Here is a 23,513-nt window from a genome sequence, read left to right on the forward strand (position 1 = left end):
TTTGTCTCCATTGTTAGACTTTGATCCTTGACATCAAGGATCCTTTGTTTTATGCTAATAGTTGTGTGCAGCAGTACTGCTATTAACTGAAAGGATATGAATAGGGAGCAGCAAGAAAAATGAATAAATAATCTTCTGCCACAGTTTTATTACAATAAATAATATTCATTGGCACAAAGGTTCCATTTTTCCCATTGTTATCCACAAAGAAACTTGCCTGGCCAGAGAAACTGATAGAGTCTTATGACAGTCCTAGCTATCGTATTGTACTTTAAAATCTGATATGATTAAAGAGAGAGGGGAAATGTTCATTGAATGAAAGTAGCATGAATTGTCTCATTGCTAAGATGTTTTTCTCTACTTTGGGTAGTTACAACAATTACCATGTTCAGTGTTATTTCATTTGACATCTTTTGAAAAACTGTATCCGTTCAGGCTATTAGTAGAGTTCCAAGAAACTACAGCTGTCATGCTGCCAATTACAAAAACCCACATATGTCAGGATTGCTGTGCATCTTGGCAGTTATCCATATTTACTGCAAGTGATATCCCAAGAAGGAAAAACTGTTGAATAACCACCCAAGTTTAGAACAGATACTTCAGATCATTTTATCGGAAGGAAGTTTCCTCCCAGTTCATTTCCTGTCCTTTGGAGAAGGAACACACAGCTAGTGTGATAATATATAATGATGGTTCACCAAGCTGCCTCCTAGATGGTTTGAGGCAAGGATGTCCCATGTTCCAAGCCAGTAGAAACAAATTAGAAAGGTTGCTCAAGAATATTTATAGGAAGAAGCAAAGGGAGAAAACGCACACAAAATTACAATAGTAAACTCGATAAAGAATCATGTAGAAAACAATGTCAAATAAGATAGATTTCCCCTCCCCCAAATTATTTGCCTGAAAACACAATTTTTTCTTCTTTTTTATACATATAAAAACTAGTAGGCATCCATTTTGTAACTTGTTTTGTTTCTGTGATATCTTCTCAGCAAGTAAGTTAAAAACAGTACTGCACTGTATTAATAAGTTTTCTCTTTCTCACTCTCACTATAACTATAGTAAATAAGCTATTAAGTAGCTATTAAAATTGTGTACCCAATCCTTTTTTTATTTAAAACCATCTTGGTGTATATATAGTTATTTCGCCTTGCTGTCTTCTACTGTTGTGTTCCTTTTCAGTTTTTATTAATACATTGAATCTTTTACTGTATTTCTTGCTGCTCTGTCAGATGTAGCAAATTAAAGCAAATTAAATACTGCTTAGCCATCAGTGTTTTAGGAGCCTCACATAATAAGCTAACTTTACAAGAAAGGGACCAGATTGAGCAAGATATCCTTGAATTTTAATGCATATTTACATTTTTCAATTCCGTTTAGTCCTTGTCCATCCTTTGTATGACCAAACCCCAAGAATGTACTACTTTCACACTGTGGATTCAATCCACATTCATTCATTGCCTATTTATTATAGCCTATTGCTTCTTGTTCTAACACCCACATTTCTCATTGCTTTCAACTTAGTTACCCTGATATATTTAGTCCTCACTTCAGGAGAACAAGGTGGCATAAACTTTCTTTTATATATTCACATATTTTTGCAAACGTTCACACACAACACAGTACTTTTGAATCTGCATTTCCATCATCATTTGCAGACCTTAACATTTCTCTATCCATTTCCCCATCTTTAAGTGAAATTTTTACAAAGGTATAAAAATTTGTATCCTTATTCTAGATTTTTGCATTTAGCTAGAACTTTCAATTCATCATTCTAACAAACATTTTCATACTTCCCATTGATGAAACTCAGTAGTCTTCTATGCCAATCTATAACTTTATTTTCATTTGCTTCTAAGGCGGGGATTTCAAAACCCATTTGGAACAAGGCCATGGAAGTGGTAGGCGAGCGCATATGTATGCAGCAGACGAGCATGCGTGCATACTTAGCTCCATTTATGTGAGCAGAGGGCATGCATGTGCAAATGCCATTTGTACAAGTGGAGTGTACACGTTGACCCACTGCTCATGCAGAACCATTTTCCTGTGATCGTGGAGACAGCAACCAGACTGGGTTTGCTCCGTCCAGTAACCAATTGGACTGAGTCTACACTTATGATGTCATCTGGCCCTCGTGGCTCCTCCCCAGTTCAAACTCAGTCCAACCAGGACTGGCTGTGAGAATTGATCTCTCTTCCAAATTTTAACTTTATAACTTTAATTGGTGATTTTTACAAAATATTTTCCTTGAATTGGTTTTTTTAATTGAATTTTTTTCATCTGAACTTGGAGGGAAATTCAAAACTGCTTTCTGGCTGTCTCTCTTCAGCCGTCTGACTGCTTGCGGCCACAAGTTTGCTCAGGAAGCCTGCCTTGCAGTCAGATCGGCCAGCCCACGAGCTACGGCTCCGGAGCTCTTTCGCCGTGACGCTCCTTGACTCTGGGCATTGGAGGGACGCGCGACCAGCCCTTTTGCGCGCAACAGTTCCAGGCAAGGTCAGTGGCGATTCAGTGGATCGCCCAGCCACTAAAAGTGTCAGCGGCCGTTTTGTGGGTCGGAAAAGCCTGCGAAGATAGCGGTGGCCATTTTGAGGCTTGGAAAAGCCTCAGAGAAAAAAAGTCAGCCATTTTTGACAGTTTAAAAAAGGTGCAAACTGCAGCAGCCGATACGAGTGCCCAGCAACCCAGGAACATCTCAGGTGGACTGGATCAGGAGCGCCTGGCCAGCAAACAGGTGAGACCGTTGCCTATCTTTATTGTGATTTGGATTTATGTCGAGTGAGATGGCTGACCAAGCTGTGGCTGCAGATAAAGGATTAGAGGAGGCAGGGCCATCTGGGGCAAAGAGCAGTAGGAAGAGGCAAGCCAAAAAGGCTCCTTCCTCAGGGATAAGCCCCAAGGTCTCTAAAGCGACTACCAGGGCGGAAGAGCGCAGGTAGAAGGCTCTTGAGAAGGGGCTTCAAAGGGCCCAGAAACAGCAACAAATTCTAACTGCTCGTCCCTCTCCTCCTCCCCCGAGGATCTTCAAGTGGCCTACCCAGCTCCACCTGTCTTGCCTCCCATGGGCCCTTGCCTTTCTATAGCTGATTCAGATGGGGAACTGTCTTCTTCAGAGTCCTCCTCTTCTATAGAGCCTGACAACAGAGACAATTTCTTTAATGTCCCTCTCAATAGTTTCCCCTTCCCAGCCAGGTCTTACAATCCCTCAAATGGTGTAGTCCCTGGCAATTTTGCAGGGGACCTTGTTCAGGAATCCATACCGTCTCACATTTATGACAGACGCAAGTCTGACGGGGTGGGGAGCACACATGCAGGACCTAGTGGCTCAGCGTCAGTGGTCCTTCAAAGAGAGCCAAAACAGCATAAATTGGCTAGAGTTGCGGGCTGTTCGCCTCGCCCTCAGGCAATTCCAACACAAAGTTCAGGACCGCCATATATTAGCCCTAACAGACAATACCACGACCAAGGTGCACATAAACAGGCGGGGGGAAACACGTTCCTGGCCCCTAATGCAGGAATCCAACTTGTGCCAGTGGGCAGAATCTCACCTGTCATCCAGGCAGACTGGCTGAGCCGGACAAGGATAGATCAGGCGAAGTGGAGTGTCCATCCGAACCTTTTCCATCGAATGTCACTACGATTCGGTCTCTCAGTCTTAGACCTGTTTGCGAAGGCAGACAACAACCAGGTGCCCAGGTATTACTCGCGGTTCCTGGGTCCCATGGCGGAAGGAGTAGACGCCAATGGTGCCAGTGGCCCAAAGGTTTCCTGTATGCGTTTCCACCCCTTCCCCTCATTCAGAGAGTAATTCGGAGAATGTTGGAGCAGGAGGCAGAACTATTGCTGCTAGCGCCGAACTGGCCATGCCGGCCTTGGTATGCCGACCTAGTGACTCTGTCAATCTCCACTCCATGGCACATCCCATGGTCTCTCCTATCTCATACCAAGGGTCAGTTTGTCATCCCGAACCCCAGTGGCTGCAGTTAACCGCATGGCGATTGAGCGGCAAGCCTTAACAGCCGATAACATCTCCCTCAACGTCATTGCTACCATTCAGGCATCACGCAGAGGCTCTACTAACGCATTTACGATGCCATATAGCGGGCATTCGCACTATGGTGTACCAACAAGACTATTGACCTATTTAAAGCGTCCATTCCTCAGATATTGGACTTCTTACAGAGGGGGCTTGACCTTACCCCTAGTACATTACGCCAACAGGTGGCTGCATTGGCTTCTGTCCTGGATGGTCTTGCCTCTGACCATTTACCTTCTCATCCCTTGATCCGGAGATTTCTCTGTGGACCATCCAACCTGCGTCCCCCTGCCATCCATAGGTATCCGACTTGGGACTTGCCTCGTGTCCTAAAGGCTCTGACTGCCTCGCCCTTTGAACCTATGAGATCCACTTCTTTGAAACTGTTGTCCTTTAAGACATTGTTTTGGTGGCTATAACATCTGCCAGACTTATTTCTGATTTGGTTGCTCTTTCAGTCAGGCATGACTTATGCGTGTTACATCCAGACCGAGTCGTTTTAAGACTGGACCCAACATTCATACCAAAGGTGAATAGCTTCTTCCACAGGGGTCAAAAGTTAACCTTGCCTGATTTCTGTTCGTCTCCTCGTCATGAGAGGGAGCGTAAGTGGCACACTCTTGACGTATGACGTGCCCTCAAGATCTACATTGACCGCACCGCTTCGCTCCGCCACTCAGAAGCTCTCTTCATTTCCTTCTGCCAGGCTTCCTTGGGTACCAAGGCTTCATCGTTGAGTCTGGGGCGGTGGATCAGGGCCTGTATTAAACTGTCTTATGAACTCCAGTCCTTGCAGGTTCCTCTAAACATTACAGCTCATTCTACATGTAGTTCTGCGACAACTGCTGCTTGGTCCACGCAGGCCACGTTGGAAGAAGTCTGCCAGGCAGCCACGTGGGCGTCTCCCACGGTCTTCATACGTCATTACAAGTTAGACAAGTATGCGTCGGCTGACACAGCCTTTGGGCGCAGGGTGATGCAACAAGTGCTTGTGCCTTAATGGACTTTCTTTAGTATCCCCACCCTAGTGGACAGCCCAGTCTTTGATACGTCCCAGTCTGTCTGCTGTCTCCATGATCACAGGAAAATGAGTGTTGGTTCTTATCTGATACACTCATTTTCTGTTGAAGTGGAGACAGCAGCCAGCCCCGCCCTGGTATGCATCACACAATGGAACTTTTTTTGTGCCGAGGAGGGAGAAACAGAGACTATGGACTTGCACATGTACGTTTTGCTCACAATTCTCTCTTGAGTCTACAGTTTTCCTTCGTCTGAACTGGGGAGGAGCCAGTAGGGCCTGATGAAATCATGAGTGTAGACTCAGTCTGCTTGATTACTGGACGGAGCAAACCCAGTCTGGCTGCTGTCTCCACTTCAACAGAAAATGAGCATATCAGGTAAGAACCAACGCCCATTCCCTCTCCCTCCTTATCAGTCCATAAAGCTTGAAAGGTTTGGGGAAAGGATGGGGGCCACTATTCTAAGTAGTTTCCCAATCCTTTTTAAAAATATCCATTTCACATCTATTCTGTAGTGTATATTCTAATGCATTTTCATACAGAACTTGCACTTTGTCTCTGTATTAATTCCCCTTTCACTTGTTGTACTTCTTCCATTCTATTTTTTCTCCGGGGTCCACTCTTGACACCATTAAACGCTGCTATGTCTCACATTCAAAACTTCTCATTACTTTCATTGTCCTTCATAATTCTGTTAACTCTTTCATCATAAACAATCAAATCAGAAACGATCATCAGAAACAATCAAATCAGAAACAATCAAATCAATTTATTATTCATTCATTTTCCATGTGTATGCATGAAGCAAATAATATTTAAATCACATATATTTCGAAGCAGGTACTTGCCACTATTAGTCTCATACATTCTTGGGTCTCCAAATATCCAGATCACTTTTTTTCCTATACTTTTTATTTCCTGATATCCAATCACGTCACCTAATGGAATAATTTTTCCCCCTTTCACATTTATTCAGAATATTACACAATTTTCCCCAAAGCTTGTTTCCCCCCATTACTATTATTCACTGGAATCTAATAAACAGTGCTCATCTATCTTTCAATTCTTTTTTTTTTTTGTATGGATCCACAACAACCTAGATAATATCATATTTTCTAGCATATGTTTTAGTCTTTGTTTCTCTACATGTATTAGTCAACCCTGCTCAGCAAGATAAGATTATTTTTCTTCAGTTAGATTCTGTCCTTTCCATTTCTCTTACCTTCACCATCCGGAACATGTTTATTTTCCCTTTCATTCATTCATTATTTTTACTCTATATTCTTCATGCTTTCCAAGTTGTAGTCTGCCATACATTGACTGCCAACAAAAGTTTCCTGAAGAACAACCATGAAGAAGGACTTTATTACCCATCTTGCTTTTGTTCAATAATGATTTTATGAACAGTAGTCTTAGGTTTTTCAGCTTTACCATATCAATGCCTTATTAGCATTTATATCTAATAGTAAGGAAAGGTATCCATTTGTTTTGGGGTGTTTTAGAAAGTTTGCTGCAAACATGTCAAAAGCCCAGTATAACTCCAAATATACGCATGGTATTGTATGCAAACTGGGAGCTCTAATCTAAAGGTTATCTGTATGGTGTTAATAGGAGTATACCCAATGATTTGCAGTTCTCAATTAAAGGTAGGTAGGTAGGTATGTAGATAGACAGACAGACAGACACAGACAGATGGATGCTAGATCGATAGATTGCTGCTATGTATTTAAGAATTGCTTACCTAACAATATTATTTCCTATAGGATTACTTGTCTTTGGGGATGATGAAAGTGGATCTAAAAATATTACCTTGAAAACACGTTTTATCCTAATAAAGGATGGTGGAATGCTTCATATTGGAGCAGAAAAATGTCGCTATAAGTCCAAAGCAACTATAATCTTATACGGCAAATTAAACGAAGGTGATTATGTGCCAACATTTGGTGAAAAATTTGTGGGCGTGGGCCCTGGTGGAACACTGGAATTGCACGGCTCTCAGAAATTATCATGGACGTCCCTGTCAAAGACGCTGTATCCTTCAGGGCTGGCCTCTGGATCCTACACATTTGAAAAGGAGTTTTTCCGAGCTCTGAACGTTAGAGTGATTGACCAAGACACCTCAGAGGTTTTGAAAAAGGGGAAATTTGATACGCATGAATCTCACAATGACAGCAGAAAACTTCAGGATTTTCTAAAGGCTCAGCATTTCGGTCGCATTGTTGCTATTGCTGTAGCAGACTCGGCTGCTAAAAACCTACTAGAAGAAACAAAAAGAACCATTCAGGATCTTCTGGGAAGTAAGCTCGTCAAAGGATTGAGTTATAGGTAAAAAAAAAAGTGTTTTGACAAAAAACCTCTGTGCTCTTAGTTAAAAATTTATTTTAAAGGTGATCTTTATATTATTTGAAATCTGACCTTGGCTTATTTTAATGCATAAATATAAAGGCTAAACCCATTTCTTTTTGAGTATGATTTGCAGAGCCGCATCAGGAAGTTCCATAACACTCATCAATGCTTCACAATTGTGATAATCCTTACAGAAGACATCAATCTATCCCTAACTCCAACCTAAGTGATAAATTTATTTTTTTGATGCGTATGGCTATCTTGGCAACTAATGTCTGGTTGAAGTGAACAAAAATCAAAATTAATCATGTCACGTCATGTATTGAAATTTATACCCTTTAAAAACAGATTTGGCCAACTTACTTTCCTCCTTAGTGTCTAGAGGGGGAAAAATCATATGTTTCCTACCCCCACCCCAGGACACTTGATTATGGCATTAAAAATAAGTAAAGCAATTTCATGTTCCAAATCTAATTTCCCAGTATATATTTAGACAAATGCTGTTTATTTTCTCTTCAAATTCACACCACTGTCCCCACTCCCATTGTTTGTTTGCCACGGCCCGGTTTCTGGCATTCGACCGACCAGTGCCTGTCCACAGACCAGGGGTTGGAAACCCCTGTTCTAAAAGAGGGCAAAGGAAGGGATTACGAGAAGATAAAAGATTGGGAATCAAGTACCATATCATGGTGAAATAACATGTTATGTCATGACTATATTTATCTTCTATAGTCCTTAAATTAAAAATCATCAGAAAAACTTGCTTTGAGTGTCATGGGTCATAGGTACTGCTTCTGTCTGTCACAATAGAGAAACTACAACAGAAGGAATTTCCTCCCTTCCCACATCCCCATGGGGGAATGGGACAACTTGCCATGGCCAACTAGCCATAGGACAACCCACTACGGGACAATTTAACATTTCTATTTAATTATTTACAATAAATAAAAATTGTTATATATATTTTGCCATTTACATTTCATTCTGCCCCTCCTTTTTTTGCATCCTTTCTTTAATGATTCTATTCCATCGTTTCTTTGATATTAGTGTAACTCTTTGTCGCACAGTGAGTTGCCCTGTGGCAAGATGGCCGTGGCGAGTTGCCCTCCAGTGAGTAGCCTCCAGGGCAGGGCAGGCTGGCTGTGGCAAGTTGGCGGCAGTGAGTTGGCCGTGACGAATAGGCTAGGGCTAGTTCTCATAGACCCTCCCCATGGTGCCAATTCTGTTCTGGAAGGTTAATGGAATACCATAACACGTGTAGTTAATGATTCAGCATTGATCTATATGGAAGAATGTCCAATTTAAATATTTTGTACATATTATTATAATAAACTCTGCTCCTTAATATTCATTAATGCATCAGTATTTACAAGCAACAACCCATTCCCCCCCTCCTAAAATGACTGCAGAAGAGAAGACAGCAGCTTTAAACTATTTGTAGTAATAAAAAAAAGGTGAGCCAGCCAGCCTTTGGCAAAATGCCTAAAACCATAAATTTTCTTTCAAAAGCTGAGGTGTTCCTTAATAAACACTTGGGTAAATTTTCTTTGTATCTAGGAAACCTGGTATTTCGGGAATAGATATTTCTGCTTTATTTTAGTATGGCTCCATCTTTGGATGCGTTTCTTGTAAGCTTCTTTGATCCTTGCAGAGGAAATGTTAAGAGCTTTAGCATGTAGAGAGGTAAGGATGTAGTTAGATATAGAGCTCTGTAAAAGCTTGATGTCCAATTATATTAGTTTGAATTGCATGCCTAAATTTTCAAGGCTGCCATTTATCTGTCTAAGGACATGTATCTTTTGCGTAAGACTATAGTCTTATATTAATAACTGCTTTTTTCCTTCAAATTGGAGTAAAGTTGCTTATGAGTCCAAAAATCTTAAGCATTGGCATAAAGTGAGCAAATGCTGATTCTTTAAATTTTAAGTCATCTCTCTCTTTCTCTTCTTTGCAAATTATGTGAAATTTTGTTTTGATCAAGTATTGTGATAGTTGCAAAGCACACACATTTCTTTTCGCAATTTGATTGGTCCTAATATTGTCTTACAGTGGATTTCTTCCAAAGTTTCAGTGTGCTGTACAGGTTGTCCTTGTCTTGCGATCACAATTGAGCCTAAAATTTCTGTTGCTAACCAAGACAATTGTTCTGTGAAGTTTGCCCTATTTTACAACCTTTCTTGCCACAGTTAAATGAATCACTGCAGCTGTTAAATTGGTAACATGGTTGTTAAGTGAATTTGGTTTCCCCATTGACTTTCCTTGTCAGAAGGTCACAAACTCTGATCACATAACCCTGGAACTGTCATAAATATGAATTAATTGCCAAGTGTCTGAATTTTGATCATGTGACCTTGGGTATGTTGCAATAGTCATAAATATGAAAAATGGTCATAAGTCACTGTTTTGAGTGCCGTTGTAATTTTGAACGGTAGCTAAATGAACCATTGTAAATCCAGGACTACCTTTAATAAGCTATTGCTTTCAGTAAAATAGAATGGGGGTTAAAATTATCTTTCCCAAATCAGATATATTGACTATAACTCCAAAATTTTTCAACAATGATTATACTAATTAGAGGATTATGAGAATTGAAATGTACATTTCTAGAGGGCTCCAACACTGAGGAAAACTGAGTTAAAATGCGATGTTAATACATGAAGCAATCTTTCAGTAGAAATGATTGAATTGTAATTATAATGATTATACAAGTGACTGAGTAACATTCAAGCAGTTATTATTTCTGATTGATTTGAGGGAGATTACTATGTTTGCTACATTCCTCACTGGAGAAATTACTTCATAGCAACATTATTAGTCTTGACTGCTATGGGATTTGCTGAGCTGTAGAGATGAGGCATCTGTTAAGTAGAATGAGTTTTGTGATTATTTAAGCAGCCTTTCCTACTAACTGTTTAAACATAAATTAATAATAATACCTTACTCTGTAGAGAAACATGTTACGGTTTTGTGCTATGTACAGAAAAATTCTTACATTTCATTGTTAAAAATAGTTGTGAATTGATCATGAGACTTTTGTATCAGTGGTGGGTTGCAGGCGGTACGCTCTGGTACTGGCGTACCGGAGCCTGCTCGGAGCACTGGATACCGTACTGGTATGATGCTCGGGAGGGCCCACCCACCTGCCCGAGCTCCTTACCGGTCTTTTAAAGTCTTCGGCACTTACGCGCACAGCATGTACAGTGCCTACGGGATGCTCTGCTGAGCAGCTGGAGCATTGTGAGGTGTTAAGAGGCATCCACGTGCGCTGCGCGCATCTATGTGGATGCCTCCGTGCTTGTTCCAACCGTACCGGTTGGAACAGGATCCGGAATCCAGCACTGATTTGTATCTTAATCAGTCAAGCCGTGGACTGCCAACACAAAGAGTGGGGGAGAGAGAGGGAAGAAAGCAGAGAAAAGATAGAGAAGAAGGGGAAAAATGCAAATTCAAAAGTATTTTCAGGCAATTAGTATCACCTTAAGAATCTATATCAGGTCATAGCTGAAGCAGACAAGCAAACAGCCTCTGTTTAGAAGAAATAAATCATGAATCAGGCCCCCAAAACATGGTTATACAAATTGGCAAGTCTGTTATTTTGGTAATATGGAAAGAACTATTCTACACATTGCTACTTAACTAATTTCTGTGTTTTACCAATGCTTTGAAATACCGTATATACTTGAGTATAAGCCGAATTTTTCAGCCCACTTTTTGGGCTGAAAAATCCACTTCGGCTTATACTCCAGTGAACAAAAAAAAGGAGGGAAGCTTCTGCAAAGGCGAGTGACAACAAGTCTCCCAGGCTTTAATTTGCCGAGCTGTGCGCACGCACCTGTTTTCCACGGCGTGGAGCAGCGGCAAGATTCTGGGCGGCGAGCGATGATTCCGGGGGCCATCAGTGGGGTGGGGCAGGGTCCCCCCTCGCGTTCCTCATCTTCCCGGATGGCCCCTGGAATCATCGCTCGCCGCGCAGAATCTCGCCGCTGCTCCACGCCGTGGAAAACAGGCCCGTGCGCTCAGCTCGGCAAATTAAAGCCTGGGAGACTTGTTGTCACTCGCCTTTGCAGAAGCTTCCCTCCGAAGCGTTCCGAGGGAGGGCTGTAAACTTCCCACCGAAGTCTTGGGATGTTCTGAGGAGCCCCCCAAGGCAAAACGCCGCTGCCAGGTAGTTAAAAGTACGTCTCTGATTCACTCAACAAGGTGACCACAGTGTGTGTGTGTGTGTGTGTGAATGAGACAGACAGACAGAGAGAGGAACAGAGAGAGGGAGTGAGGGAGGGAATCAGAGAGAGACTGACACACACACACACAATTAAAGCAATTTTATTGTTATCTACCTGTATTTTTATTTTTGAAATTTACCGTGAGCTGCTGCATTTCCCAGCCTCGGCTTATACTCGAGTCAATAACTTTTTCCAGTTTTTTGGGGTAAAATTAGGGGCTTATACTCGAGTCGGCTTATACTCAAGTATATACGGTACTTGATTTGCAAATAGCCCAAAACAAAGAGAAACAATCTGGGCAGTGTGTTTTAACATAATTTATTTTATTTGGTTTATAGGCTGCTCAATTTGAAAACGACTCATGAACTAATTAGAATTTGATCATAAAAATAATCATGTTCAGTGTATTAAATTTGTTAGAGTACCAGTGGCATATTTCTGACAGAGCAGTTTCATTAATCCTCCTCTAGAAATTGAAACTATAAAGATGTGTTTATTCTATTTTCAAAATTAGATATGTCCTCAAAATTAGATTCAGAAAATTTCAGTTTTCCAAAGCAGATTTGGAGGAGTAGGAGAAGGAAATTTCATTGTGCAATTAAAATTGGACTGGATTCCATCCACAGATGGAATTATTTTTCCTTTGAGTGAACTGAATATTTTTTAATCCTTTGACTCAACTGAATATCCTTTACTTTTTTAGTTCCATGTTGTCAAAACAGATTAAGTCACATTGTTCCTCTTTACATCAATTTGCTGACTATCATCATCTTGTCTTTGACCAGGAATTGAGGGTCTTGGAAAATGATGTTTCATTCTTGCTTTAAAGAAGGCTGTAATAGTTACACATTGATAAGCTACAAAGCTAGCATCTGTCCGGGAATTTTTTTAAGTTTAAGAGAAAAAGGCAGTAATTTAAAAGTGTGGGAAATTTTAACATCACAATAAAACAGAGTTGTTGTATATTATGATCTTGGCCTTTTCTAAACAACCACAAACTGTAGGCAAGAGTATAGAAACTGAGTTACCAAACTCTAGATCTGATATCAACAAAAACTCTTTTTTTCCTTCTTTTAAAAAAAACAGTTTGGTGGAAACAGAAATACATCTTACTGTTGCATTTGAAAGTTGCATCTTCAGCAAAGTAGTAATTGTAATGGACTTAAACATCAACCACATTTCTAAAAGTTATTATCTTCTTAAATTTATTCATCGTTAAATAATATTTTATAATTCATCCTATTTTTAATTAAATCTCTGAAACATTATTTCAATGTTTCCATCCCAAATCTGTACATCTCTTGTATTTCCAGAAGCTGAGTTGCAGCAGAAGGATTCTTTTTCTTGTGGGTCTAAGAATAATGAATGGATGTTTTTTTTTAAAAGGTTAATTGGATAGCATGCTTAAAAGACTCTTTTAAAAAATGTGACCAGTTCCTTCCCCAACAGTTCTAGATGTTGTAAGTGAAATTATTGCTAGAAATGTTAATACCTGTTAACACACAATGAAAAGGGGGGGGGGGTGGAGGGAGAAAGGGGGGGAGAAAAAGGGAAACCAGAAAATTGTTTCTGGTTTTATGAGATCAAAAGTGTCAGTGTAGACCCAGTGTAGAAACCAGGAGTGTCTATAAAGACAGAAACTTTCTGTCAAGAATGTATAAATTTTCAGAAGATAGGGAGGAGTAATTGATCTTGGCTTACTTTCTAGCTTGAACAAGTTATTTATAGGGTATCTACAATGAGGCCTTCACGCAAATTGGACTAAGATGTTAACTGAGACACTGATTCATTTCCTTTCTCTTTGCCTCCCACCCATCCCAGCAAATTAATAGGATTTTTGTGGGTATTTATAACTTCATCCTTATATAATCTCCCTTTTTGAGGAAGTATCTTCAGTTCAAAGTTGTCCTCCTTTTGGGTAAACAAGCAGGCACAATGCTTTAGCTCAGCGATAGCGAACCTTTTTTGGCTCGCGTGCCACAAGTGGGGGGGAGCGCAGGGGGGTCGTGTGTGGGCGTGCCGCACCCATAATGTAATGCATGACCCCCCAGTGCACATGCGTGCACATCAGGCTCAAATCCCCATTTTTACATGCTTTTTTCACCCTCCCCAGGCTCCAGAGGCTTTATAGAAGCCTGGGGAAGGCAAAAAGAGCCTCCCCCACCCCCCCGGAGGCCCTCCGGAGGCTTCAGGAATCATCCGGAGGCTTCCCTGAAGCCTTCAGAACGCTTAAAACAACCCTCTGACCAAACCGGAAGTGACTTCCAGTTTGGTCTGGTCATTTTAAGCGCTCAGAAGGCATCAGGGAAGCCTCCGGATGGTCCCTCAAGCCTTCGGAACGCTCAAAACGACCCTCTGAGCAAACCGGAAGTCACTTCCGGTTTGCTCAGAGCGTTGTTTTAAGCGTTCTGAAGGCTTCAGGGAAGCCTCCGGACGGTCCCTGAAGCCTCCGGAGGGCCTCCGGGGGGGGGGGACTCTTTTCACCCTCCCCAGGCTCCTATAAAGCCTCTGGAGCCTGGGGAGGGCGAAAAATGGCTTTTAAAAATGGTGTACTCAGCTGACAGGGCAGCGCCTTGCATGCCCTGACAAATGGCTCCGCCATAGGTTCGCCATCACTGCTTTAGCTCCATATGTAAAAAAAAAAAAATTCCTTGACACACATACTGTCTCCATCAATCTTTACAGTATTACATAAAACAAAATCTATAAAGCCATTGGTGTTTTTTAAAGAAAAAAATGTGTCCTCTGCACTTTTAATAGTTTTGTTTTATTCTCAGAGAAGGTTCATATTTACAGTAATGGGCTTTTTAGGTTAGGGTAAGTGAGAAGTGCTAATTTACAAATTGTGAAATAATTTGAAATCTAATATTTCTCTGCAAGTATTTTTTTTTAACTGAAGCTTTTATCTCTTGATTTGCATGTGAGCTTAGGAGTGTAAAGAATTAAGTTCAAGAGACTTCTGCAGTCCTTTCTTGGAAAGGAATTCTTGGATACATCAAAACAAGCTACTTCAGCCGTGCGACAACCGGATACTTGTCATAATGAGAATGTTATAATCTCCATTAGTCCCAGGCAATATGTCAAGTGTCTGTGACTGGTTGTGGCAACAATTACAACTGAAACAGGCTAAGCTGGAGAAAGCTACTTTTCTGACAAATGAAATTGAACAACTAGGAAATATTCCTTAATGCATCAAAGTGAAAAAGTATTTTATTTGTTTTTTTTTTAAAATCTACTGATATTTTTCCATGCATTATTATTATTGGTTTTTTTTTAAAGAAACCCTATTAAGGGTAAGTATTTAAAGCTGTTCTCTCTTCTTACAGGCAAGCCTGGGCTTTAGTGAGTGTAATTGGTGACGGAAATTCATCTTGTAATGAATCTGTGAGAGACTATGAAAATCACAGTACTGGAGGAAAAGCTCTTGCAGAAAAAGAATTTTTCACAGTGGACGGCCAGAAATTTATCGTGAGGGCTTTCAGTGAATGGATTGCTGGTAGGAATATGCTATTTTTTATTTATTTTAGAAAACAAAATTTAGTTTGATTATTTTGTGCAGCTAGGTTTGCTAAATTTAGAATGCATCTTTACTGCTATGTACCTTATGTTGATCATAAGAAACTGTAGTCTGTTTGGAGGCCAGAAGTAAAAAAAGAAAAATCTAAAGTTTAAAAATAATCAAAATGTCTGTTTTATGTCCTTGTTTTAATAAGCACAAGAAATATGGAGCTTTGGGATAGATATACAAGACAGGTCTGCTGGCAAGAAAACCCAGTATTGCTTTCTTCTTCAGTTTTTTTGGAGGGGGCACTTTTTTTTTTTTACAAAATGTCAACCTTTCTAATATTTGTGAAAGGACTGTTATTTGTAGCAATCATCTAAATTTTTTAAATCGAAAATGTTTACAAGGAAGCCACCAAAATTAATTAAAATGTTTTTCACATAAAGGCGTACATACGGTATGTCCCCTTCATACTTTTAAATAGGGAAAAATAAATCATGGTTTTGATAGCTATTTAACTAATAAGCTTAAACCATGATGATTTATTAAATATCCTAATTAGAAATATTCTACATAAAAAAATGTGCTTTGTTGAAAACTATCAAGTATGAAAGAAAAAATAGGTTCCTGTATTCCTGTCTGTGGCAGATAGGCAAAATTGGAAGGCTCATAGCTTATACCAGAGGTGTCAAACTCAAGTCTTAAATCTGGCCCACGGCCGGCCTGGAAATAGCAGAGGACTGACCTGCGGTGCCTGTGGCAGCCAAAATGAGGGGGGGGGGGCTCATATGATCTGTTTCTGCCCTGGACAGCCTCCTGCAACACTTTGCCTGGCAAAGTTTTGGCCGGTAAAGTGCTGCAATAGGCATCCGTCCCATCTCCCCCTCCCCCCACCGGCTGGCCTACGGAGAACTACAATGCTGATCTGGCCCTCGAAGAAATCCAGTTTGACAGCCGAGTATGTAATCCCCTAATTTGGGGTAAAGTCAGGGCAACTAGGTGGAAGTGAGTGTTTACTGGCCGGATGCCCTTCCTGACACCATGTGCAGTTCACAACAGATATTTTTTCTTTGTGCCCTAGGAAAGAAACATCTGCTGTTATCAAGAATTGAAATTTCAACCTTCTGTGTGGAAGGCGAATGTCTTCACCACTAGGTTACAGACAGTACTGGCAGATAGTATTGTAAAATAAAAATAATATGAACTTCAGAGTATTCTGCAGTTGCACCCTTGTTTTTCATCCAAGAAATCATTTTCCTGTTATCGTAGAGACAGCAACCAGACTGGGTATGCTCCGTCCATTAACCAATCGGATAAGTCTACAGTTATGATGTCATTGGGAACTTGTGGCTCCTCCCCAGTTTCAGACTCAGTCCAGGACTGGCTGTGAGAATTGATCTCTCCTCCAAATTATTTAATTATATCTTTAATTGGTGATTTTTTCCAAAAAAAATTTGTTGTTCCTTTAAATTGGTTCCTTAAATAATCATTTATTCTACAAATTGGAGGGAAATTCGAAACTGATCACTGGTTGCCTCTCCGCAGCTGTCTGATTGCCTTCGGCCACAAGTTCTCTCAGGAAGCTTGCCTTGCAATCAGATCACCAGCTCACGAGCTATGGCTCCACGGCTGTTTCCCCGTGGCGCTCTTTGATTCTGGGCACTTGGAGGGATGCGCGACCGGCCGTTATGCGCGCAGCAGTTCCAGGCAAGTCCGGTGGCCATTCTGCAGATCGCCTGGTCACACTTAGTATCGGTGGCCATTTTGCGGGTCGGAAAAGCCCTCGAAGATAGTGGTGGCCATTTTGAGGCTCGGAAAAGCCTCAGAGGAAAAAAGTCGGCCATTTTGGATGCTTTAAAAAAGGTGCGAACTCTACAGCAGCCGTTTGGAGTGCCCAGCAATGCAGGAACACCCCAGGTGGACCGGATCAGGAGCGCCTGGCCAGCAAACGGGTGAGACCGTTGCCTATCTTATTGGGGTGTTGATTTATGTTTGGGGAAATGGCTGATCCAGCTATGGATACGAATGCAGGATTAGAGGAGGCAGGGCCATCAGGGGCAAAGAGCAGCAGGAAGAGGCAAGCCAAAGAGCCCCTTCTTCAGGAGTAAACCCCAAGGTCTCTAAAGCGACTACCAGGGCAGAAGAGCGCAGGCAGAAGGCCCTTGAGAAAGAATTTCAGAGGGCCCAAAAACAACAACATATTCTAACTACCATAATTGCCTCCCATGGGCCCTGACCCCTCCCCCCCCCAGCCTATTCAGAAGGGGAATTGTCTTCTTCGGAGTCCTCGTCTTCGATGGAACCTGACAACAGAGGCAATTACTTTGATGTCCCTCTCAATAGGGAGCACCTTTGAACAGGCTTCCCTCCCGGTTACACATGGTTCTGGGGGCCCCCACACCATGTACACGTCTCCTGCTGATATGGCAACCATCATTGCTGAAACCATTAAACAGGTCATGGCTGCTGGCCTACAACACCAACCCCAACCTGCTCCATCACATGGCCATAAGCATAAATCTTCTGCTGCGTCTCAGCAACCTGTTCCCTCTGCCTCTACTTCTCAGGCCTCAATTGGCGGGGAGCACGATAACCTGCAGGACTCAGACCTGTCTGATGACGAGTTGGCCTTTACCGGATTATTCAAAACTGATCGTTTCAAGTCCCTTCTATTTAAGGCCATTAAAGCTGCTAACTTACCATCTTCTGCTTCAGCTTCTACTTCACAGGATAAACCTGCAGAACCGGCTTCAACTGAGGGTCCCAGGACCCCGTTCATCTCCTTTCGCCAGGCCTCCTTGGGTACCAAGGCTTCATCTTCTAGTCTGGGGCGCTGGATAAGAGCCTGTATTAAACTGTCTTATGAACTTCAATTGATACAGGTCCCTGCAAACATTACAGCTCACTCTACAGGCAGCGCTGCAACATCTGCGACTTGGTCCACTCAAGCAACTTTGGAAGAAGTCTGCCGGGCGGCCACCTAGGCATCTCCCAGTCTTCATATGTCATTACAAGTTGGACAAGTATGCGTCGGCTGACACGGCGTTTGGGCTCAGGGTGCTACAACAAGTACTTGTGCTCTAATGGACCTTTTTTACAATTTCCCACCCTAGTGGACAACCCAGTCTTTGGTACGTCTCAGTCTGGCTGCTGTCTCTACGATAACAGGAAAATAGGTGTTGGTTCTTACCTGACACGCTCATTTTCTGTTAGAGTAGAGACAGCAGCCAGCCCCGCCCTGGTATGGGTCACGCAAGGGGATTCCTTGTGCGGAGGAGAGAGATACAGTGACTATGGACTTCACTTTTTGCTCACAATTCTCACTTGAGTCTACAGTTTTCCTTCATCTGAAACTGGGGAGGAGCCACAAGGGCTCGATGACATAATAAGTGTAGACTCAGTCCGATTGGTTAATGGATGGAGCATACCCAGTCTGGCTGCTGTCTCTACTCTACCATAAAATGAGCGTATCAGGTAAGAACCAATGCCCATTCTCTATGTGAGACGACCCTAACTTCTTACAAGCTGTGGTTCCTCATTCATAATCCACAATAATAAACTTAAAAATACTACTGCAATTATTTTTAGTAGATGTTGGTGAAAAAACATCGGGAGTTTAGCTCTGTACTCTCTTTGGTCTTGCTGATTTGATTTGCATGTGCATTAAACTATTGTGATGTACTACAATTTGAGCATTTGCAAAAGTGGCAACTTTAAAAGAAAATTGAACCAAGAAAATCGTTAATTTTTTGTTCCAAGGTGTTCCAAAGTGGGGTTTTCAGGTTAAAGCTGTGCATGGAGTGATAATGGATTTGTCAGAAGATGTTAGCAGCTGGAAGCCTGGAGATCAGATTGTGGTGGCAAGCACTGATTATTCTATGTATCAAACAGAGGAATTCACACTCCTTCCTTGTCCAGAATGCAATAAATACCAAGTCAAAGTAAAAGGTAAGAGCTGAGAAGTAAAAATGAGTGTATCTAGTAAGCTTTGTTGTTGTTTTTCCCACAAGGAATGGTTCTGCTGTTTCACACTCATTGTGACTTTTTGCTTTGAGAATATTTTTCTAGCTGCTTAATATTCACCACTATTTAAAATCCTCAATTGACTCTGATGCGGCATGCATGGTATTGATTCTATAGGCACAGTGCTTATGAAAGAAAAGACTGCTTTAAATTCATTTACTCTAAGATGCAAATCAGAGATTAGATGCAAAGTGAATTTGATTTGATCTGAGTTGATTAAACATTTGCATCCATGTTTTTATAATCCAAATGATGATTCTGTTCAACTAAAATTGAAACAATACCAATTCAAAACTATTATAACTAGTTATCTTTAAATAAGTGTATCCTTTTCTATTGTTCCTCCCTCCCATGCATTTTCCTTATTTGGGGTGGTTGTCTTAAGTACCAAAGCCTTTACCATACCATTGTTTCTTTCTGTAGTGCTTGTTTTATGTCTGCTACAGAGATAAATGACTTCTCATGTTGGACAATAATGTTATTACAAAAATCCAGTCTCATACCAAGCAGTAAACTTTAGTTCAGGTCTTTACACTAAGAGATCAGGGTCTTTCTCTTCTCCCCCCCGCCCCCTCTTCTCTGCCATTCTCTTATCTTGGATTTCTAACACTTACCACCTATAAGTACATCTAATTCGATTCAAATTCTTACTCAGAAAGATGGGTGTGTTTCATATGTTACGTTTCTTCATAGCTTTAGAGATGTTAAGAAATATAATGTTCTGGTAGACAAAAATCATACAAAGCAAAATAAACAATTTCTATGTAATTTATGAAATGTTCGAGAGGTTGGAAAATAGTGATCTATTCACTCCCAATGCACATTTTGCATTGTCGCAACGTTATGAGGCCCCATGATTGCCCTTTGTGACTTCCCTCTAGCTTCCCCATTGACTTGGCTTATTGGAAATGAGCAGTGAAGGTCACAAATGGCAACCACCTGATTGCTGGATGCGACAACCATGGTAATTCTGAACCAGTTGCCAAGCACCCAAATAGTCACCATGTGACCATGGGGATAGGGCAATGGCCACACCTACGAAAACCCATTGTAACTCTCTCTTCTTCAGCACCATCGTAACTTTGAACTAAACAAGGGGCCTTTCAACAAGAACTACCTGTGTTTAAAAAGTTAGGACCTGTCGCATTGCTTCAGGAGTGATTTTGCAGTTGATTGAATGTGTATTATTAAGATTGTGGAGCCTGGATGTAAGAAGGCAGGAAAAGGTGGCATCCCCCCAACCAGATTATTACTGTGGTGAAGAAGAGATTACTGTATTTTAATTTAAATGGTGTTGAAGATAACACAGGAATAACCCTAATATTCCAAGAATTGGTGACATTGAAATTTCTGTTTCCCTATTGCCTTTAATTTCATATGAATCCTAAGTATTCTCAGGATAGTTTTATTTTGCTGTACTGAGCTGTCCCTTCTGCTTGAAATATGGATCTCATCATTTTACCAGTGAAATTTTATTCTCTGCTTCTCTTAGTCCCCAGACTTCAGCATCTGCAGAAAGCTTGTGCCAACTCTCTCACATGAATGAGGAAAGGCAAGCAAACTATTCCCATATGGAAGCAGTTCCTCGGCTTTCTATTCATTTAATATCCAGTTTCCTTCAGTGTTCCAAAAATCTGTCAAGAGCTTCATCCCTTCCTACTTTGCAGGCATGTACAGTCCGGCTGGATTTTTCTGCAAGAAATCAAGTTCACTTTACTTGTTAAACTTCCAGCACAGCCACTAAACATTATTTTTTCTTTTTGTAACTGTTGTTATTTTGCAGGTTGGTATTCATTAATTCTGAATTAGATCTTTACATCATCTGGTTTGAAGGATTTGTGTCTGGACAAAAATTATATTCTACATTGAATGGTTAACAAAGAAAAACCTCCATAATGCAGCGACCATAATAAACCCAAAAGTCAACTTTTACTGCTATAATGAGATTAATATGCTGAGATTCAACATGTTGGTCTCATTCAAAAATAAGATAAAACAGCATAGCTACTTCTTTATAGTGAATTATTCTTCTTCTATAGCACAAGGTTCATAAAGTGCAAAGATAATTTTATAAGGAAACATGCCAATCGTATATTTTAATGAAGAAACTGCCATTTTTATGTGGAAACATTTGTTTCTAATATAGAAGATAAAGGAATTCAGGAGTGTTCATTACATACTTAAGTATTTTGATAATCTAATATTGTTCAGAAGAGCAGTTCAGACCTATAAAGCCATTTCGTCTCTTCAATTTCTGAAGCCATTATTTGTGCATTTGTCCATTTTGTGGGCACGCCTGTACGCATGACGTATATGCATGCATGCATTCTATGCTAATACTTAGGGCAAAATTTAAGTTTTTACATAAATTTCAACTGCATAGAATTTGGAAGAAAGTAAATTTTTAGTGCCTCATCAGATTCTCATTTTCAGCTTTATTGTTCATCTTTTAATTGGTTTTTTGATGCAGACATATTGAAACTTATTTTTTTTCTGAGAATGCTATACAATGTTGATAGTCCTTGACTTACAGCAATTTGTTTAACTGTGTAAAGTTATACCAGCACTGAAAAATGTGACTTGCACCAGTCCTCACACTTACCACTGTTGCAGTGGTCCACACAGTCATGTGATCAAAATTCAGGGACTTTTCAGTGTGTATGTACAATGGTTGCAGCGTCCTTGGGTAACATGATTGCCTTTGTGGCCTTCCCAGTGGGTTTCCAATAAGCAAGTCAGTGGGAGAAGCTGGATTCACTTAACAACCATGATGATTCACTTAACAACTATGCAAAAAAAGTTCATAAAACTGGGTGCAATTTCTTAATGACTACATTGCTTAGGGACAGAAAGTTTGGTCCCAGTTATGATTGTAAATTAAGGATGACGTGAATGATCAATTGGTCTACAGTTAAGCATGTGGAACAGGGCTAGCTGGCATTATTATTATTTTTTGACTCATAGAATGCACCTCCACTGATTTTAGTCCCTTTCACTATTCAGGTCCTCATTCTATGCCTAGACTGTCCAGTAGATTTACATACCATGTAAGAGGGATAGAAATGCTATGATGGGAAACAAAGTGAGGAGACTTTTGGCCAGTCTAGTGTACTTAGATCTAACCCACTAGGAGCATCAATAAAATAGTGAAGTATTGAATGGTTTTTATTCCAAGTTTTAGAGGAAGAATTGTGTGAGCCTAATATTTCTCATCAACTCAGAGCAATAATCTATACATATGTACTTTGCATTACTGCCTTGCGTGCGTATTTCACATCATTCTCAAGTTGAAAAAAAATCCATTCCATAACTCTGCTTTGCAGAATTTCTCAGTGAAAGGCAGGGATGGTACCAGTACAATATCCTTATCTACAGTCATTAGCCTTGTGCCTCTTCATGTACATCTATATGTGCCCCCAGTCTTGTGCCCCTTGGCTGTTAAGCTTTTAGCAGATTGTCTGGCTTCTAGTGTTGTATTTCTACAGGCAGTTGCACATCTAAGGAAATTGCTCAATCAGCAAGTATTGAGAAGTATTGAAAGCTAAGAATCTGAGTGGTTAATCAAAAAGTTCTTGGTTATAATCTTGCTTTAGCCTTAAAGTGGCTTTAGAAGTGTCATTTTCCTTATTCTTAGTCATTCTGTCTGCTACCCAGGACAAAATACTGACTTTGCAAGATTGTTTATAATGCTTACAATTGCAAAATGCTTAAAGCATTTCAGTGTGCTAGATTATTAGCTGCTACTATTAAATTACAAATTATTTCTGATAATAATGTACTGCTATAATATATTTAAAAGAAAAAATTCTGAGTAACACCAAAATAATGCTTCTAAGCTAATAGCAAATCTCCTATTGCACTTACCAAAAATTGAATTTTTTCTATTATATTTGTTTATGTATTATTGTTTATACAGTACTGGGCAAAGGTCTTAGACCACCATTACATTTTTGTTGTAGCAACAGTATAATGACCATATATAATTATGTATTGGTCTCCTTATTAGATTGCAACTAAAAAATACAGGAAATGTGTATGCAGTTTTCAAAAACAGGAAAAAGCAGGAAAAAAATAGCTTCCATACGCTAAAGTGCCAAGTATTTAATGTTACCTCCCCTTGCTCTTGAGCAACAGCAAACACACTGGGTCCTGTAAACCATTGGTCCTGAACCTTTTTGGCACGAGGGAACAGTTTCACAGAAGGCAATTTTTCCTGAGCTGGGGGTGGGTGGGTAGCACACCATTTAGATCCCTCGCACGCGCAGTTTACAGGTGGATTCACACCCTTATAAGAATCTAATGCCTGATGATCTGAGGTGGAACTGATGTGAGTGATGATAGCGCTGGGGAGTGGCTGCAAATAC

The 23,513-nt window shown here is 40.6% G+C and overlaps 1 protein-coding gene across 4 annotated transcripts in view; it reads left to right on the forward strand.

The window, feature by feature from the left end:
- The window catches only part of CEMIP2 (cell migration inducing hyaluronidase 2), a 63,591-nt gene that overhangs the window by 13,844 nt on the left and 26,234 nt on the right, over nucleotides 1-23,513 (forward strand). For all 4 annotated transcript variants that reach the window (XM_081942210.1, XM_081942211.1, XM_081942212.1 and 1 more), the window contains 3 exons: nucleotides 6,819-7,380; nucleotides 14,951-15,120; nucleotides 18,886-19,074. In XM_081942210.1, coding sequence (XP_081798336.1) covers nucleotides 6,819-7,380; nucleotides 14,951-15,120; nucleotides 18,886-19,074 — 921 coding nt within the window. The remainder of the gene's footprint in view (nucleotides 1-6,818; nucleotides 7,381-14,950; nucleotides 15,121-18,885; nucleotides 19,075-23,513) is intronic.

Source organism: Natrix helvetica, assembly GCF_964273705.1.
Source record: "Natrix helvetica genome assembly, chromosome: 2".
Lineage (NCBI taxonomy): Eukaryota > Metazoa > Chordata > Lepidosauria > Squamata > Natricidae > Natrix > Natrix helvetica.